Source organism: Barbus barbus, assembly GCF_936440315.1.
Source record: "Barbus barbus genome assembly, chromosome: 3".
Classification (NCBI taxonomy): Eukaryota; Metazoa; Chordata; class Actinopteri; order Cypriniformes; family Cyprinidae; genus Barbus; species Barbus barbus.
In genome coordinates, this window is record NC_136731.1 from 20,041,950 (window position 1) to 20,063,693 (window position 21,744).

At 37.7% G+C, this 21,744-nt stretch overlaps 1 protein-coding gene across 9 annotated transcripts in view; it reads right to left on the reverse strand.

Moving 5' to 3' along the window:
• The window catches only part of LOC306856196 (bromodomain-containing protein 4-like), a 73,686-nt gene that overhangs the window by 25,161 nt on the left and 26,781 nt on the right, over window positions 1-21,744 (reverse strand). For 7 of the 9 annotated variants that reach the window (XM_079395295.1, XM_079395290.1, XM_079395288.1 and 4 more), the window contains exon 1: window positions 13,888-14,521. The exons of the other annotated variants lie outside the window; for them this stretch is intronic. In XM_079395295.1, coding sequence (XP_079251421.1) covers window positions 13,888-13,988 — 101 coding nt within the window. In that variant the 5' untranslated portion in view covers window positions 13,989-14,521. Of the gene's footprint in view, window positions 1-13,887; window positions 14,522-21,744 lie in introns of those variants that run through there. 9 annotated transcript variants of the gene reach the window in all.

A 21,744-nucleotide genomic window follows, 5' to 3' on the forward strand; every position in this document is an offset into this window, starting at 1 on the left:
TCTTGAATTAAAGTATGAATGTTCATGTCTTGTGGAAATGCTTTCAAAGCTGTATTTTAAAGTGCCCCTTTTATGCCTTTTCGAATATTACCTTTCATGAAGTATGTCATGTAGCTGTATGTGAATAAACTGTCTGCAAAGTTGTGAAGCCGACAGTGCACGATAAAGTTATTGTCTATCCAAAAAAAAAAAAAAAAGTCGGCTCGCAATCACCTAAATGAGTCGTAAGGAATTCTAATATTATTCTGTTACAGCTGTACGTCAAGAAGTAACGCATTTGCATAATGTTCGCCCACGTTCTCGCAAACAACTTGCCCGTCCACAAACACAGTCAAATTTCCGTGTGGTTAACATCATGTCGAGAAAATGCTGTATCCTACGCTGTGAGAGTAAATTTGTTTCATCTCATCTTATAATACCACAAACTTGACACTTACCACTGAGAAACGTCCTGCTCCTGCTCTTGTTGATCAGCCACTTCTACCGTTTCATCTTCAGACTCGGGCTCGAATTGGTAAGGTACAATCGATAGCATCTTTTCTATATATTGACAAGTCGCCAGTCATTCCGTTATGGCAATGGCCGTTTCGTTTCAGACATGTGCTGTACGCGGTAGACCAATCACAAAGGACTGCGCCATCCGACCAATCACAGCAATGAGGGCTCACGGAAAGGAGCGGTTTAGAGAGATTGATTCTTCGAACTGCTTTGCACAAGTCGTTTACGAATCATTTAGAAATGAAGTAAATTAAAAAAAAATGTGAAAACTAAAGTTTTTGTTACATGTAAACCTGTTTTAGGAAACTCATAAAACATTAGCAACCTTAAAAATGGCATAATAGGCGCACTTACTTTTCCAAGTGAAATAGGATTTTCACATTGACTTTGAATATAAACACATTAAAGTCCCTGTGAAATCAAGATTAAAGTTTTTTGGGTGTTGGTATCAATATGTTAGTCTAAGGTTATCTATAAGCCAGTGTACTCCAAAACAGTGACAAAATTTGCATTTAGAAGATAAGCAGTCAATGCTTGCAGGTAGTCACTTCTGCCAAAATTGTCAAAAAACGAATTTTTTGACATTACCTCATACTTCAGATTCTCATAAAATCTTCTGACCAATCAAATGCTCTCTAGAATCCGAAGCGCCCGCCCCCTACATCATAAATAGACGCTGAAACTCCGGTTTTGGCTCTGAATTATTTGAGCGAGTCAGCATATATTAAACACTTTTAAAACTACACAGCCTCAGCATGATTATGATCCCTATTTTAAGTAATAGTTTCATATTGAATCTAGGGGTAACCTATTAGACTGTGGCTGTCAAATGCTGCTTTACCGATCTCAACTGCTATGGCCTGAACATGCCCCGCCCTGTCTTCGTGTTTCAGCTGAAATTACATCACTTAGAATAACGCTGCATGTTTCAAAGGACTTCAAGGGACCTATCAAGTGGTGTCGACCTTCAAGGGATTATGTAAATTCTGTTTGTTTTGTAAACAGCGATGAGTCAAAAGAGGAGTGACAATTGTATGTAGCTTCACTGTGAATGTGAACTTTGACGCACATAACTGAGTACAGCAGTCTAATAACTGCTGACAGTTAATGTGCCTCCAATTGCTAATATTTCTTTTATCGAACAGCATAGGCTGTTGTGGCACTTGTTTGTTTACAGTACAGAGACTATAGTTAAAGTGTCAAACACTGGGTTTCCTGTAATCTGCACTGCAATTAAATATGACTGACGCATCACAAATGCTGTTGATAGAGCTTAACTAGAATTTACCCAGAACTTTCCTTTAAAGCCCAAGAGGTCTCTTGAATTCGCCTAACTATAAACCACCACGCTTAAGGGTTTGATACGGAAGAGCTCATCAACAAACACATCAGGAAAATCACAAGCCAGTGTGAGATAAAACACACGCCAACTATCTTGTACCAGCAACACGCAAATGAGCTGTTGTGACAGCAGCGAAAGTGGAATGATCACACACACAGCCTGAGCAGAAGACCCATGAGAAATCCAGGAAGAGCTCGCACTTAAGTGACAAGACTGGAGCTGAGAGCACTACACGACCCCACCATGAGTTTACTCCAGCTGGTGCAGCACGCACACATGCACACAGATGGCCAACAACCACCAAATATGTGTGGTGCAGTAACGTTCATTCAATACGCTTATAAAGATCAACAGCCAAATAATTCATTCAAACACAGTGGGGGATTTTTCCATAAACAAACCGCTTCATTAACAGCTCAACAGTTGTTATCCAGCTGTTCAGGGCAGGTTTTACTTTAACTCGCTCTGCAGAGGTTTGGAATAAGAGTCAACAGACTATTAGACTATTATTATCAATTGACAACTCTGCGTGTGCATTATGAATAAACTCCTTTAGTTAGACCAATGCAAGTCAGGCTCTGAACTTTCCCCTTTTTAATTAACAAAGGAAAACTTCCTCTGTGTAAAAACCCCCTCAGCAATGCTAGTTTCAGTCTAATTTATTAGATGCGTTACTCCTCCATAGAAGCAAATGGGATCTCAATTACATTATTTCTCTACTCTAGTGCTTTTAGGCTACGAGTTACTTAAAGGACTAGTTCACTTCCAGAATAAAAATTTCCTGATAATTTATTCACCCCATGTGACCCAAGATGTACATGTTTTTGTTTTCAGTTATAAAGAAATTAAGATTTTTGAGGAAAACTGGATTTTTCTCCATATAGTGGACTTTAATGGTGGCCAATCTAGCAAAATGATCGGTCATTTTCTTAAAATAATAAAAAAGCCCTTTCCAAAAAAGGTTAAACAACGATGTCAGACGTTTTTGATGTTGAAGGAGAAAATGAGATTGGTTCAAAAAGGTAGGGTAGGGCGAAAAACCCAATGTACACAGACGAAGAACTAACCACGTGTGATTTTTCCAACGTGAAGCCATAGATGCATATCGCAGCAATATACATTTTTATTGTATTTGAGAAATTTTTTTACGTCAAGAATTTTTTATTCTGGAAGTTAACTAATGCTTTAAGTAACTCATAAGAGGTCTGAGAAATTTAACCAATAAAAGTGAAAAATTTCATGGGTTTTCACATCGCTATAAGGTAAAATGGTAAAAAAAAGGGACAAAAATTTCTCAAATGTAACTTCACACGATAACAAATCACACAGATTAGACTATTTGCTAATATTACACAAGTAAAAAAAAAAAGAATTATAAAAAGTACTAGCTATTGCTACTATCTTGGTGTTATATTACAGATAAACCTTTCTCAAGCAAAGATTTATTAAAAAAATGACATTGAATCATACTTAATGATTTAATACACATTACACTATGGACTAGGGCTGGGTAAAAAAAAAAATCAATCTCAATATTAATCTATTCCCATTTTTATGGAACGATATAGATTCTTAAATTCAAAGAATCTTACTTTTAATATGAAAAAAAATCTCATTTCAAATTCTGTGCATTGTATTGCGGTATTCAAACAATAAATGCCGTTTTGGCGCCGTTTAATGTGGAGTGACAGATCGCTGGAGCACCTCAGTTCTACAGATGCGGCAGTGCGTATCGCAGGTAATCTAATCATCTCCTCCACATTAATACCAGTTTCAGCACAAAATAAACATGACTAAACATCTGAAGATAAATGAAAAAAAAGAGTACAACTTTACAATCCGTTTCAGCTGTGCAAATATGTAAATATAACGTCTTGTCAAATTACCTAAGAAAAACATTTTGTGACCATAAACTCATTAGTCAGATAGAAAAATAAACTGTAGAGAGGGGCATTTTGCTAAATTTATAACATTTATTTACTGTTCTTCAATGTTTAATTTATTTTTTTAATAAATCCATCAAGTTTTTATTACAGCCACCATTTTGTTTAGGCTATATTTAAAAAAAACTAATTGAAGTAGAAATGTTAAGTTATTGTAACTATTATTTTTAAAAACTTCATTAAGTGTAATTTTTACAAATTAGTCAATTTTAACCTTCAATATTATAGTAATGTAGTACCAACTGACTCGTGTATATTTTACAGCATTAAGAGATTTTGTTCCTTGAGAAAACCTGGCATGTACTGTACCTGATATATATCCAAAATAATCAATATTGAGTCGAATCGGTAATCGAATCAAAAGCTTGTAAATGAGAATCGAATCGTGAAATTTGTGTCAAAACCCAGCCCTACCATGGACTGTAATTTTTAACATAAACAGATCCTGGCTGACACCCATCATGACTGTTTCCAAGACTCTGATTGAGAAAAGTTTTTAAAAGCCCTGTGAACAACAAACAGCATAAACAGTAAGATACCTTTATAGTTGCCAGTCAAAGAAGAACTCCAAAACGACCTTTTACAGTAGAAGATATTTACTGGACTTTCCAAAAACCTTAAAAAAAAAAAAATCCCATAGATCTTTTCGATATACTTTTAAAATTCAATTACCACAGATTACATTGTGAAACTAAAGAACTAAACTACATGGGGAAAACTGCTAATCATTTCCTATTTTTAAACTGGTTTATACAGAGCAGGTCATCCACACTCAGACATCTGTAAATTGCTACACTACTGAACTGTGGCATGAACAGAAACTTTTGACCCAACATGAGTACAAGTAATTGCTGCAGCCTTAATTATAATCATTACAAAGTGCCCTAACCAGGCCGGACACAACTGGATTCCTGAACACTGAAATGCAGTGCAGCAGGACAATCACAAATCACAGCCGATCAGAACACTGTGTGCATGAGTTCACAGTTTGCACATTCACACGGTGCGCTGCACAACGTGAACCACATAACCTTGAGACAACATGCTTTTTCTTTTTTTTCTTTTCTTTTTTTAAATGGTACGAGTAGCTTCAGGTGAATTGTCAAATATTAATGAACTCTACACTTCCATAATCTGTCTCTCTACGGCCATGCTTATATACACATGAAGAGCAAAATAGAAACCAGTGAGCTTACAAAATGTATGTATACAGCTAAGGAAAATGCTAGGGTAAACATACCTATTAAGCTCACATACCCATTAAGCACGCTGCCATTTTTGAGATCAGATTATAAAAAGAAAAATGTCTTAACAAATTGATGTGTTTGTTACTATATACGTCCTATAATTTAAAGTCAATCAGATCATTGCACACAAAGATATGGGTCTCCGTGTATTTACACTGTCTGGCGGCCATTTTGAAAGCTGTCTAAAAACTTTCACCAAAAGAGGAGCCCCTTAAATGTAATTTTTTTTAAGCCTTTATTTTGGGTAAGTTTCACTATTTATTGTAAAATTAAGAGATTAATGTTCCGACTTTTGCATATTATAACCTGGAACTTCAATGTGGGAATTACATTAGATCCAAAATACAGTTTTAGCAACACAGCGCAGATGCTACAGAACACAGTTAGCTGACTAGCTGTATAAGATTGTGTGCTACGCTAACATATTACTTCACAGGCATTACTGGCTTGTACTTTTACATCCATAATATTATAAATTTACAGTTTATTGCTGGTCTGTCGTTTTATACTGCTGTAATTTTTAAAGATTTCCTTTTATTTTAAGGTGAGCTTAAAGGGTGCACTACTATGGAGAGAAAAAAAAAAAAAAAAAAAAAAAAAAAAAAAATCACAGCTTCAGTGTGACATCAGTAAGAAAAATTATAATTTCATTGATATTTTTAATAATAGTTGTTCATATTAAAATATGTATGAACTTAATACATGACCTAGACTATTTATTTAGCAAAAAATCCTGTCATTTTAATATTACATGAAAATTATTCAAAATTGTTGCTACTCCAATTAAGCTCAGTGAGCTCTCTTTAAGCTCTTCCACATTGAACGTCTATGTAAATACTTCATAACCAGACTTTACATATTAACTGATGGTTGTCACTTTAAAGGAACAGCAGTACGTACCAGATTCATTGTAATAACGAGCCACAAACGCGTCCACTGCTGAAATCCCAGTTTAGTTAGAGAGGTAAGGGTCCACAGAACAACATCCAGCGAGCACTTTTAGTCCAGCAAAACAATAACGTTGTAATAAGGAAGAATATTCCTCTGTTTACGTTTCATTTCTTCGGGAGAGTTATTGTTCGCGTCCGTTATGGAATAAATTACGATCAAAAACAGCGTCTTGGTGGTAAAAAACAACAACACGGTGTTGTAGCATACAGTTTTACAAACAGAATGAGACCGTCCACGGAAAAAAAAGTCTCAGAAAAGCAGAATACAGTTTATTTGAATTTGGCGCTCCCTCCTGCCAGCCGTGACGCACGCACTGACGCAGCTGTCATCTGAGTGGGGCGTAACTTAGCGATCTGCTTTATCCATAAAAAACAGTTGTTTTTTTTTTCTACATTTTTTATATGTATTGTGTTTTACTGTGTATTGTGTGGGGAATGTGGCCGTATCGGCATGATTATCATATGTATGGACGCACATCAGCGTGTTTATTAGCGACTCTATGACGGCTATCATTGTGATTCATTGATCAGCTATTATTGATTATATGGCCCATCTGTTTGATTATCATCTGAATGGAAGCACATCAGCGTGTGATTACTGACTCTATGACCATGTCTGCCAACATCACTTCATGTCTGGCAATCAGAATACTTCAGTATACATACTATATACAAAGCATTCTTTTCAATTTGTTTTCCTTTTTTATTACTCAATTATTTTTGTATTTTTTAGTGCTCAAATAAATCTGTCTATTATTTTATAGTTGAAAAACTATGCAGGAATATGTATAATGACTAAAATAGCTTGTATAATTCTGCAATCCATTTGGTGGTTATTTTTCCTCAAACAGGGGGGTGGGGGGGGCTATAAATAGTTTCAGAAAAAATATTGCAGGAATCTCATTTTTCATGGTATCTTCTTCAAATTTGAAATATGAACTCATGAGACACGTGGCTTTCAACCCATTACTTTTCTGGATTGCTCCAGGACTTATTTCATGTATTTGTATATGAAATAAAAAAACATTCAGTGTGGAAAAATATTTTTCAAGGCACGTCAGTGCCTATAACTTTTTATCTTTTTGAGCATTATCAACTCTGGATGATAGATAGTAAAGCCCAGAGTGTCTTCTTTTCAAAGATACCTAATTTGTTTGTGTAAGCACACTTTGTCAGGAACTGTTACCATTTTAATTTAGGTAGGTTATTTTCACCTGCGAGGCCCACAATGGGGGGCGAAGGTTAACAGATTAAGACCAATGGAAAATGAAAAGTTGCGATTTTCTATGCCGATATGGCTAGGAACTATACTCTCGTTCCAACGTAATAATCAAGTAACTTTGCTGCCGTACCATGAGTGCAGCAGGCGCAGTAATATTACGCAGCGCCTGAAAGCAGTCCACAGCTATATCATTACTAGTTACCTAGCTTGGGACTACTTTAAGTTAAGTTAATTGATTTTCTATGGATTCTGTCAACTCAAATCTGCAGACTGGCTCTGATCTTTGGTAACTAGCATCAACTTCTCCAGACTGTAAATCTGTGGAAAATCAGGACAAAAATCGTGTAGTGTTCTCCAGCCTTAAGAGACTATAGATAAGTTGACATCCATTTAAAAAGAGGTTTCATAATGAGGCTAGTTTCTATGTTCATCCCCATGAATGAAATGTTTTATTGGTTTGTTTTATTTGATTTTTGAATGTTACTTAGCTGAACACGGACTAGTCTAGATGTTGATATGTGCTTAGATGACACTTCATTATGAATATATAACTGATCGCCTTGTTGCTTGATTTTTGTGTTCTGTTTTTTTGTGATTGACTATGTACCTTCAAAAAATATATATTTTTACAATTATTCTTTTAAAAAAAATCTTAAAATAAACAAGATTTTTTTTTTATAAAACATGATGTGAGCTTAATGGGAACCTTCAGACTGGTCTGACTCGGTGTGCTATATCTCTTCCGACTTACGGTTTTCCTAAAAATTACGATTAAAGTGGAAGTGAAGCAGTCAGTTAAATTTACATTATTTAGTAATTTTCACTTTGATAACGAACATGATTAATGTAAGCATTTTAAAGAAAAAAGGTTGTTTTGTTGTAGCTTTTGGAGCAAGGGCGCCGCTATCTTGCAGTACCACAGCGTGTGATGTCACGGGGGTTGGTTCGCTTCGATGGCCAGTGAAATAATATAAGCATTTCTTTACATTTTGAACACACGCGTGTTTTGAAATGGAGGGAGATGACCTTGAAAGCACAGTTGAGTCCATAATAAGTTCAATTGCCTATGCATTTGAGTCAATATGGCGATGGGACCGAGCAGTAGGGGTTGGAGAAGTCGTGAACCTGCTGGTTTGGGGTAAAGGTGTGTGTGCGGCACCACTGGTGCGAACAGAAATGATCCATCACATCGCGTGAGTACCGCATTTAAATCTCTTACAGAAAACGTCTATCACAGCGTGTAAGTACCGCATTGAAATCTATTTTGTGCTGTCTCATGCTTTAATGGCTTAAAACACTTTAATATTTAAACTGACAAGGCTTAAAACACATGAGAATTATAAACTTTATTGAGGTAGCAGCACTCCGATCGTTCAGAGTTAAACACTACAGCCTGTTAACAGCAGGAAAGCTAATTGTATTCGCAGGAGAACATAAAATATGATACATACAACTGGTGAACCATGCCAATGACTTGCTGGCAACCGCATAGCAGCACCTTAGCATCCACCCCAAGTACCCTAGCAACTGCCTAGCAACATCTTAGCAACCACACCAAGTACCCTAAGCAACCGTCTAGCAACACCCTAGCAACCACCCGGATACTCTAGCAACCACATAGAAACACCCTAGCAACCCTGGGTTTCTTAGCAACCGCATAGCAACCTCCCCAAGTACCCTAGCAACCGCATAGCAACACCTTAGCAACCACCCCGGGTACCTTGGCAACTGCATAGCAACACCCTAGCAGCCACCCCAGGTACCATAGCAACCGCCTTGTGTACCCTAGCAACCACATAGCAACACCCTAGCCACCACCCAAAGTACCCTAGCAACAGCATAACAACACCTAGAAGCCACCACAGGTACCCCAGTGATCTGTTTTTCTGTGTCTGTTCTTCTGATAGACTGTATTGCCTTGAAAACATTCAAACTTTAATCTTTAAAACTATTTTACGTATTTCAAACTACTTCAAACTGAAAACCTTCATACTTCAAGCTTAAAGCTTTTAAAACTTTTACGAACTTTCGGGCCAGGCTTTTTCAAGCCAACTTAAAGTTTGTCTACAAACTTTACTCATCTAGTTGTGCATTTTAAGATTGTTATATGCCAAGATCGCCCACCCAAAATCAACCCCTAACTCAAAGACATTTCTATCTACATGGTATAAGACGGACCTTGTTATTACCAAGTAATTATACACAGGTTGTACAATAAAAACAGGATTAAACGTCACAAAGCACATTTATGAAACATATTTACCTAACCCAAGAAAATAAGCTCAATAGATACAGTGACCATGAGTCAGATTCTGAGATCTAAAATCAGGAACAAATCTTGATCGTAACCTGTAATGAGCAATACAGTATCTGGGAAATGTAGAGCAAATTATGATCGATATTAAATAGTCAAGCTATTCTGACCACTTAAGACTCATCTGGAGTTGCGCATCTAGATGTGAATGAATGATTACACAATTGAAAAGTCATACCATTGACGTCATGTGAGTACAGCTGAACAATTTCAGTGCTTCTTATTTGCAGTGAAATTTGGAAAAAGGACTCTTTACCGGTACCTATATCAAAACCCCCTGCACATACATCTAAAGAAAAATGTCAATGACCATTGGTCAGAGCCACAAAAGCCCATGCTATGGACTGGGATAGAAAACGACAGGGTAGTTAAGATGTGTCAGATCGCTAAAACGTATGAATGAATCCATTATAAGACCTTAATACAGTGAAATGTACTTCATTTAAAAGAGGTTGTCACTTTGCTAAAAGCTTGCCATGTACTTTTTCTCAAGGAGGCTGAAGGTTGTAATAATGACAGTATACCAGGGGGATTAATCCTATCTGAATCCCTGCTGTCGGGTTCCCATATAAAATGCACTGGGAATGCTAAACATTCATTTTATTTTCCTCATTCCAAACATTTTGGCCGCTACAAGTTATTACACAAATGCCCCTTTGCAATGTCACACGAAAGTGAATAAATTACATTATTAAAAATAATGAATTTATTTCACACTCTCAGCAGAGCATGAACAATCCCTGACCTTAGATCAAAAGGCACTGGGCCTCAATTACTAATAATTGCGTGGATTATTCATACTTATCCGCAAAAGTGAACATATCACGAAAAAAATTCCATCTAATTCACAACACGTGGGAACACACAATTTGTTCTTGACCTCGTTCTAATGTTAATGAATTGAGCATTACAAATAAGCCACAGAGTGCCCGAGGTTAGCAATCTGCATAAAACGCATCCAAACCATCCCCCATAACCTTTACCATAACCTTTAGCCAGCTGTATGTATGCGTAACCTCACAGCTTAAGCTATAATGCAACTGTTCTTACTCTAAGAAATGTACTCTACATCAAATCTAAAATTTTAAAATTTTATCTTAACATATTTATAAGACCACCCAGAGTGACTGTTTATGGGTGGTTTTAGGTGTTCCTACATTTCTTTGTAACTCTAGAATATATTTTAGTATGAAAGTTTTTGATGAACCATGATTTGTTTGTGAAAACATTGATACACTTTAGCTTAGCCTGATAATTTCATTTGACATTTATTTGGTTAACCTTAACATCCATGACCACTAAAAGGCTAGATGAAATTAGGGCTGTGCGATTTGGGGAAATTGACATTGCGATTTGATTTGTGATTTTAAATTTGCAAAGTCCAGCTTCAGCTCTTGCAAACGACCTTTTTTGTTCGTTGTCTGTCATTTCGAAGCTGAAGTTACATACGTTTTTCTTTAGTTTTAATTTGCCTAACTTTCGATCTGACCCTTTTTAAATGGTGGGTGTTTACGCAGTTGGCTAGAGCAGTGCTGACTGGGGAGAACAGAGGTGCTCTCACTCTATTGGTTAGTAAGACCACCACTCAAGGCTGGCAGTCATGCATATGCTCTGGAACAGAGTAATATTGCGTCCACGTCGCAGGGTTTGCGATTAGCAAATCGCAATTTCGATTAGATTTCGATTAATCACACAGCCCTAGATGAAATGAGAAGCATCAAAAATCTCAGAAACTATGCTTTAACAATGTTGGTGCAAACTTTGTGTTTAATTGCTTTTGAAACTGGCATGCAGAAAAGCAAATGGTATAGATATTTACTAACTTATTATATACTTATTACATAACGCTACAAAACAGTGGCTTGTCAGTAACATCCACCACTATCAAAAGCCTGATGTAGTTTGAATTATACGTAAAGAAAATATTTCCAGCAAAGGCCTGGTCAAAATCCACACCAACTAATATAACCTTCCAATGCTTTACCTTTGGACAACTTAGCAGTGATGTTAAAACTGTCAATTTGTAAGGGCACACAGGGTTGTACAACTCTTCACTGCTTTAGGCTCTGCTCAAAATTATTTACTATTCTTGAGAAGAATGACTAAATAAAGCTCATGTTTCAGCCAAAGTTTAATAATTTCACAAGTGCAACAGGCGTTACGGTGCTTTACAGGCTTGAAATAGCACAGAAAACAGGTCACTATTAAGAACGGGAACCTTCCCTAACAAACTCCCATGACCACCAAGGAGCGACATTAACTGCAGAAACGTCTGACCCGGGACGCTAAACTTCCTGCCCCAAACGCCCAGCGGAATAAAAGCTGACCTCTGAACTGGACTGACACAGATCATTACGTACCACTATGGAATGTGTGCGAGGGAGGAAGCAGCTCTGGTTACGACCAACATGAACACACATACACACCAGGAAATCAGGTTCTTCAGGCAGGCCAAGCCCAACCATGACACGAAAGGAAGGGTGTAAAAACTGACAGCAAACAAAATGGCTGCATCCCTAACGAAAGGAAACAATTAATCATTTATGCTTGCTGGGAGTTTCTCAGGACAGAAAGCTCCAGGCTCCCAGTGGAGGTCTAGGTACAGGACCGGGGCAGCAGGTTTATTTGCTTGAAAGCAAATGCGTAAATAATAAATGAAACTGAAGAGAGTCAGTTGCTCAGGCCAAGAGTCCCTCCTCCCTCATCCATCTCCCCTCTCACACTCCAGTCTCCCCAGCGCTCCTCCTGGGAGCTGTTCTTCTCTACATCTCAGGATTCACAGCCACTTCAGCTGCCAGCAGAAAGCAGTAAAACCATCTAACTTCACAGTTGTGTTTGTGAGTTACAATCGGCTTCCGAAGTGGAGGGAACTAATCTGTACAAACATCAGCAGGGACTCCACAGGCACCTCCGTCAAACAAAACAGAGGCGTTTTGAACATTTGCCATGGCGTGTAGTTTGTTCTAACGCTTTGATCAGTGACCTAAAACGACTCCGAACGGGTCTAACAAACGTCTATTGGAGAACGGAGCCAGGAGCGTACTAGCACACGGTAGGCATGTGCGCAATGTGACTGGAGAACTTTTTTTCCACTGCAGCAGCTCCCGGACTGCAACTGATCCACATGCCTCACACGACTCCAACTCCAGGGTGGAAATGTCCAGCTCGCATGTGACACATTTATAAGCCTCAAGGCCATTTGTTATGCTAAGAGGTTGAATATTTCAGAATAATCTACGTGAGATTTTGATTAGTTGTCCGTTTCATCTTCAGAATCATGAGATCTCCAATCTCCAAAACACCTCTCAATTTATCCAAAATCATGCAGCTCTATTTTGCAAATGAGCATCTCTTAAATGAGGCCAGCTTTTATGTAGCCTGCTAATTTTTGTTCATGGCATTCAGCTCCAACTAAATGTTTTGGAAAAAAAAACCAAATGTGTTTGACATCTTTTAATCGCATTGGAATCGAAACTGAGAATCGGAAAGAATCGGAATGGGAATTGATCAAAATTCAAACAATGCCCAAACCTAGCATTTAGTCTTTGTCTTTCACTGAAATGCAACATAAGTACAGTAAACTCATGCTAGATGGTTAATTTAAAGACTATAAAGAGAGTCGTTGGGTTGAATTGCTTTTCTAGGTACACCTGAAGGACTTTGTCTGGTTAAACAAGCAAAGGACAGAAGGAAGTATATTCTAAGAAAAGCACTGAAGAGAGCAAATAAACCAGGACAAACTTGCTAAGAGAAAGAGAGAGCCTATTTTAAATGCAGACCTTGATTCATTTTGAATGTTGCCCCCTTAAAACTCATAGGAAACATCTACAATTTTTTTTTCCAGATATCTTTCAGGGCTCAATAAGGTCTGAAAATAAGGTCATATCATTTACATTTGCGTATTTGCAGCAAGTCTGAGATCACCATTCACTAAAGTTGCTAAATCATAGCTGGCTGAACCCTCTCCTTCTGCCACAACAAATACACCACCCCCTTCTTCCTCTAAAAACCCACCCCCTCCCCCTGCTCGCTCACACACCCCCTCTCTCCCACAGGGAGGCTGCCTATTCGGGGCTTTTAGCTTTCTTACCAACAATGCCACCTTTTAAAACACTATTTTGAGGCCAATCTGGGAAAAACTCTCAGTGAAGGACAAATATTTCTGACCTGAAGAAGTGAAAATGTAAAATCATTCTAGTAAATCAAACCAAAAGACGCTCACACTAAATCTGAATATCTAACAAGTTCAATCGAGATCAAACTACAAGCTAGCAAGCAACAAAAAGAGACACAACACAAGCAAACAACACTGGTGATTAGCTGTGTAATGTTCAAGAAAAGCAACTTCATAGAAAAACTTATCAGTTTTACCTTTTAACAGGGACTGAGCAATGTGCAATTTTTTCCAAAAGGGCATCCAGTGTCTGAAAATCCAGCAAATCATTGGACTTGGAATGCATTTTGTAATCCATTTATGAGTTTCTCTCAGCGCAAAAGCAAAACAGAAAGGGAACTAAAGGCAAGAAAAGTTTGTCACTCGTTCCCAAAACACAGCGACTTCTCGAATCTCCAGTTCTGACGTATGTGTCCTAAAATCCACTGTGCCAAATACATGTTAATCCATAGTTAGTCCACCATAGTCCTGAGAGGAAGGTTTCGTGGTTCCTCAGAAGCCTCTAATCAGAGTCTCGCTCGCGAGTGAGAGAGAGAGAGGCACAGAGGCCTGAGGCCGGCTGGATCTGTTAGCTCTGTGCGCCGGTCGGTTCTCTACTCCCTCCCCCCTTTGGCAGCACAACGGCCCAGTTGCCACAGGCACTTCGCCCCATTGTGTGTCCACCCAAGGCCTCGTTCGCGCAAACCACCTCCAGCGGGGTGCCAGAAAGCGGGGGAGAGGAAGAACTAGCGAAGACTGCTCCGAAAAAAACCAAAAGGCGCACTTTCTTTCTTTCGCTCGTTCGCCGAGAGCAGTGTGCTCTTACTCAGTGAAAATGGCTCTGGCGCTTCCTCATTGAGAAGAGGCTCTACCCACACACCCCCTCCCTCGCTTGCTCATTTCTCTAACCCCTCCCTTCTCTTTCCCCATCAATAGCTTGAACACTCTCCACCCTCCCTCCCTCCCTCTCTCTCTGTCTTCCTGCATGGATCTTTCTCTCTTCTCAGCATACACACACACACACCTTCAGTTCCCCACCCCCTTTCACCCTCGGTTTCGCCTTCCCCCACTTATTCTTTTCAGAGCGATCTCCTGCGTGCCTCCCCCACTACACCGAGGGCCGCCTTATCTGCTGCCTCCCCACACGCCGCACACATTCACACATGTCTAGACTGCATGGGCACAAAAAAAACAAAAACAAGCCACAGTGGGGCTGCCCAACCAGAGCACAGGAACTGCCCTCTGTGCCAAACCTCACGGATGCTCGAGACGCTCTTTGGACGGGGAGGGCTTACAAAGAGGAGGATGGAAACAGTGAGTGTGTGAGTAGACCCACCGGAGGGTGAATTAGAGGACAACACAGGGATACACCTCCATAAAACACATGAGAGATTGACGCAAATACTCCTTGGACACCGGATGTCGACTTCGGTAGTGTTATCTGTGGGAAGATTTTTTCCATATGTTCTCCAAGGTAACGTTACACGATTCACAAACTTTGATACAGACAGCCTTAAGTTTGGTGTGGAAATTATAGTTTTACATCAGGGCTATTTGTGTTGAGTCTGAAGCGGAGTGGTTTCAGCCAGCAGGGCTTATTAAAGGGTTAGTTCACCCAAAATGCAAACTGTGTCATTGCTCATCTTTTTCCAAACATGCCCGTCCTTATGTCTAAATGATGACTTCTTCCGTGGAACATAGAAAAGCACCGTAAAAGTAGTCCACATGACTCATGTGTACACGGGAACCAATGGCCATTGAGGTCACTGAAGTCTAATCTTGTGAAGTGTGAAAATGATATTTCACAAACTTTTCAGAGTTACAACTTCATTTTTTTTACTTATCACACAAAGCTTTTGTTGGCAACACTTTACAATAAGGTTTCATTTGTTAACATTAGTAAACTAGATCAATTAACATTAACCAAGAATTAACAATACTTCTACAGCATTTAATCAATCTTGCCATGCAAATTTCAACATTCACCACATTTAATACATTCAAAAAATGTATACATTTAAAATCAAAGCTAAAATCTAATAACATTAGTGCACTGTGGACTTACAAACAATTAGCAATTTTAAAAGTTTGTGTTTACATAATGTGTGTACTGTGTATATTTATATGTATATATAAATACACACATTTAAGAAATGTGTGTGTATTTTACATTATGTATGTATGTGTATATGTATATAATATATACATGCGTGTAGTTATATACATGTAAATAAACACAGTACACACACACATTATGTAAAACTTTTATTTGGACGCGATTATTTACAAATATTCGATGGCACTAATTTTTACTGAAGCGGGGCACACACTACAAGATAATTTGTACACACTTCTCCACTTCCGACAGTACTAGGTAAAGTCCTGATTATCTTGTTGGTTCTACAGATGATCTTATCAGATTTTCCTGTGGTGGGGGGTGCATTAAGAGTGACTGAATCTGTTTGGAAGAAGGTCTGGGCCACAACGATCTCAAAACGTAAACATCCAACACGTTGAATATTTACGATCAGAAATCCTGTTGTGTGGGGGGGGTATCCCCGATGACAAATGCTCTGTAGATTGTCACATAGAATTAAATGATTGAGAGTGAGCTGACGCTAGACAAAAGCATTACTCACCTCCAGTTCGCGCTGAAACTAGGGATGCATCAATCCGATACTCAGTATCGGCTCTGAAACTGGCATTTTCTTTCGAATCGGGTATCAGTCAGATGAGACCAATTTGTTCCCCGCTAAATAATGTTATTTTACTAAATGTTTAGATTTTATAAAATTATTGTGCACCATGATTTTTGTAGAGTAATTTTTGCTACTGAATTATCCACTAACCTAGTTTATAATAGTATTTTTGTCATAAATTATGATTATATATTTTTTCATTTCTTATTTTTCATTAAAATAAAGTTGTCTATATTTAGCAGATTGTGTTTAGCATACAAAAGAGTGATGATCAGGTCAACACACAGAAATATAGAAATTCAACATTGATTAATAATAACTGCACTGGTATCAGATCGGTATCGGCAGATCGGTTCCGAAAAAATGGTATTGTTGCATCCCTAGCTGTAACATATAAAGTTCACATCGCGGCACTCCTATAGGTCCCACGCTATAGGAAAAAATTCAGTTTATGATTTTTTTTTAGTTATGTTTGTGTTCTCACATTTTGAAAATGTCAAAAATCTTTTAGTGTGGGCCAGCCTTAAGTAACTTTTAACAAAGTTTAATAAAAAATATAGCTAACTGATAGTTGACTTTAGATGCATTAACAAATAATGTTAACAAATGAGACATCGTTAAGCATTGCCCTATTGTATAACTCCAGGAAACTTGGAATGTGTCCATACATGACTACCATACAGTGGGAGCTTAACAATCATTGGTAGGCTTCCACTGTATGGAAAATTGAGAGTTTGGAATGATGTGATGAGTAAGTTACGACAATTTTCATTTATGGGTGAACTCTCTCTTTGAGCTCAGAATTACACATCAATGTCTGTGTGACAGAGTGGGACGACCTCTCATTCCCCTAATGACCTGCCGTCTACACTGACTGTCTCCTCCCCCAATGGCATCAGCCCACCATCTGTCCACACACACACACACACACACATCATCATCATCATCATGACTCAGGCTAATTTCCTCCCATCCCCCCGCCTTCTCTACCACTTTTACCTCACTCTCTTTTACTTTCAGTTTAGGACCACCCAGTTACAAACATGACAGCCAGCACACAGAGGAGGGGAAAATGTTGGACGAGAGAGAGAAGAACAGAAGAGCGATGGTTTGTGAGCTGCTATAACTGGCATAAGGGCCCTTTAAATAATTTCAGAGCAGATACGCAAGTATTAAAGGATCCATTTATACTATAATATCAAAGCATAAACTTATAAGATACATATTGATATTTAACAGTTGTTTACAGATCAACAGATAAATCTCAATATTTATCTTATAAGTTTATGCTTTGATATTATAGTATAAATGTATCCTTTAATACTTTAATCTGAAATTATTTAAAGGGCCATTTTTGTCCAAAAGAGGAACTACTATTTCAAACCTTGTACCCAAAATGAAAAATGTTTAAAGTAAAATCAATACCAAAACATTTATTTATTGTATTTTATTTATATGCCCCAATATAAGAATACATAACTTGCTCTTTATGCATTCTTACATTGGGGTAATTTATGTTCATATACTGAAAAATGAAAAATATGAAGATACACGTTGAAAGTTAAAAATGCATCTTCATATTTTAATATTTACCTTCACATTTAAACTCGGAAAGTCCTCACAAGGACTTTTGAACATTTATGCATGCAAATTATTCTCCCATATATTTTTTTTAAAATGAGCTGTGGCCTAAAGACCTCAATTACAGGCTGTACTTCCATCCCTCAAAGCCTTGTTTTCATTGGCGTCAAATTAAATATGGTTTCTCCTCTAAAGTCCATGTAGATTGGATTGTCTCATTAAAAGGACACTTGTAAACAATCATTCCAACCCAAAAGTGAGAGGGATTTACATTAGAAGCTAACGAGCAATTATCACGTATTGAGTGCCAGTGAGAATAAAGGCGGGCGTCGTGCTGGGCCATGTGAGAGTGACAGATCTCTATAGAGATGAGGTCACAACAGCAGATTCAATGTCGATTAACAGATGTGACGTGGAAAATCCCATGTAAGCTCATCCACCACTTTATAAACCCAAACCTTCTCTGCTCAGACACAGAGACAAAAACACTTTTACCTCTATGCCGCTTGCTGCTTTGATTCATAGATATAGTACAGAAAGGGAAAGTAATAAGCCAGGTTCAAACTCACAACATGACCACAGCTCAATATTATACTACATGCATCTAACCACTGTGCCACAGTTCTTTACGTCTTAAGTCTTTAAGCACTAATTCCCAGTGCTTGCTAAAGCAAACATCATTACTCATGGTTAAGGGGTTCAAATTCGAATCCCTGTGTATTAAAAATTGTCACACAACAACTAGAGATCGACCGATATATCGATTTACCGATACTTTTCCAGATATTTTAGTATTTTTCCATAATCGGATATCGGTTTTGTAATATCAGATTCACCGATAAACAGGATCGCAATTGCAGCGCATCTGAGGAGAGACGAGACAACAACGGCGTGCAGGTACTTGATTTGCTGTAGTTAGTAAACTATTTAATATTACAGTCATTAATGCACAAATTAGATGTATTACATAAATGCCTGATATGTAGTTTATGCAACTTGGCTCTAAGACATACGATAAATAAGATACTCTGTCAAGCCCTGTCCCTATAAAGATGTAACTTTGCCTGAAATAACACAGCCATGAATTAGAGCATGTTGGAAATAAAAGCGCTGAATTGAATTCTCTCTGTGGTCTATTAGTCTCGTGAAGTCAGAGTCATGTAGATAATCCATCAAGTCCTCTCCAAATAAAGACGTAACTTTGCATGAATTAAATACAGCCATGAATGATTACATGTTGGAAATAAAAGCATTGAATTTAATTCTCTCTCTGTTGTCTATATGCTCATCATTAGTCTCGTGAAGCCGCTTTCATATTGCAATTCACTCAGCGATTGATGCTCAAAAAATGCTCAGCACAGCTCTTTTTGATTCACTCTTTTTGAAGCACCCTAAATTGTATTAACACTTACTATATAACCATTATTTAATTACTAAATTAATACAACTCTATGGAAATTCTCTGCAATCGATCGCAGATTGAGTAGCCTATAGTTCTGTGTAAATGCAAAGATAAACCGCTCTGTCAGCAGCATAATTTAGAGCATGCCAGTTGAGAAATGCAATAAAATACAATGCTTGTTATATTCCAATATTCCAGAGAATATTATTCCGTGAATTAACATTATCCAGTGAATTATTCTTCACTCTTTAGCCTATTAAACAGCTTATAAACCTACTAAAACTGTAGTTAAAAATGAAGTTGATATGACTCCTGTCCTTTATTTTCTCCATTTGAAAACATTAGACATTCTACGTTTATTTTGTTTACTGCTAATATTAGTGTTGCTGCTAAAGCTTTTTATAAATAAAATGTTTTTTATTGTTGTAATACGAAGATTAAATTTAACATGACAGGGCTCTAGACTGCGACCAAAATGGTAATTTTTTGCAAGTTAAAATTAGACGTGGTCGCATTTGTACGAGTGCATGGTCTGCGCTGCTCCAAAGGGTCTGCTTCATACAGCGCGCGCTGCCAGCCACAGCACATTATAGCAGGAGTCAGATTTCACTGATCACGTGAAGAGAGGTGCTTTCAGCGCGAGCGCTTCGTGGGTAGAGCCTGGTTTATACTCGCCGCGTCAGCACGAGCGCGAAGGTGCGCGTCGCGGACGGAGCGCAACGGAGGATTTTGTTTTCAAACTAAAGTAAAAGACCGCTTCTTAAACCAGAACATGCTGGTGTTCTTGTAGAAAAAACATGCAAGTCCTGTCAGCGACAGCCAGTTTAGTTTTACTTTTCTTTTTGTTTTCGTTTTGAGAAGCTCGTTATCTTTGCTGTTTACCTCACGTTACGCTATGGAGGCTTTCCTTAATTAAACAAATATATATATATTAATATTTATTTGCTTCCTCAGAGTTTGCTAAACATTCTGTAATATACTTGGTATATAGTACAGCATGTGATGTGTCCTGTGCCATGCCTCGTCTTATTCGTTTTTGTTGATAAATGTTATGTAAGCTAGTTTGTCATTGTAACCTACTGTTTTATTGTTGTTGTGCTTTTTAATTAAGAATAACAATGAATCCATATTTTCTTTTAGTCTTAAAAAATGAAAGGTGTGTAGATATAAGCAAAACAGAGAATTATCTTTTCTTGTAAAATGTGACACCAAGATCGCAAATTTGAAAGTGAAAGAGCATGAAAAAAGGAATTCCTGTTCACAAAATATAAATCACAGATAATACCGATGAAGTTGAATGTTGAACACTTTCATTACCATATAAATAAACTATGATAAAAGTTCATCAGCATACATTGGTTAATCAAATGTTGTAGAAAAAAAAAAACAAAAAAAAAAACAAATTGCAACCAAATGATGTGCTCGTGCGACTGAGAAAGCTAGTCGCAAAAGTGAGATCAGTGGGAAGAATGAGTCTAGAGCCCTGCATGAAAGACTGCTAATTCTCAAAACATTTTTTGTTAAGATGACTGAAAGGAGGAAAAACCAAAGTGAAGTATGGACTTACTTCACGCAGTCATTTATTTACTTTATAACAGTAAATAAATATCGGTTCTGCATATCGGTTATCGGGCACATAAACATGCAAATAATTGGTATCGGGAAAAAAAAAAAAAAAAAAAAAAAAAAAAAAAATCAATATCGGTCGATCACTAACAACAACCTGTGCTGTTTGTACCACAGACACGAATAGCATCTGAAATCGCATGCATTGAGGAGAGGAGGGATATTAAAGAGCTCTGAACTCACAATTTTCACCTGGATAACACTACTATTCACTGTCACGCAAAGGTTTGAGCTTGGTATGATTTGCGTTTTTAAAAGAAGTCTATTATGCTCACCAAGGCTGCATTTATTTGACCAAAAATACAGTAATATTGTGAAATATTAAAATTTTTAATAACTGCTTATTTGAATATACTTTAATATGTAATTTATTCCTGTGATGCAAAGCTGAATTTTCAGCATCATTACTTCAGTCTTCAGTGTCACATAATCATTCTGATACGCTGATTTGCTGCTCAAGAAACATTCAGTATCAATGCTGAAAACAGCTGTACACAATTTTATGAAAAATATAAATATACAAGTCAGTTTTCAAGATTTCTCACACGAGGACATTTGGCCCTTACAAGTAAACCAAGATTTGTACACACAGTGCCTTCCGTCTGCCAGAGGGGACAGGAACTCTAACCTTTGACCTCAACCGCTCACATTCCAGGTAAACCTCTATCCAGGCCTGACCATCTGCACTCACTTTTATTGCCCCATCACAGGACTCCACCACTCCTTTAAGTGTGTGTATGTGAGATCTGTGTTTTCTGTGTCTTCAG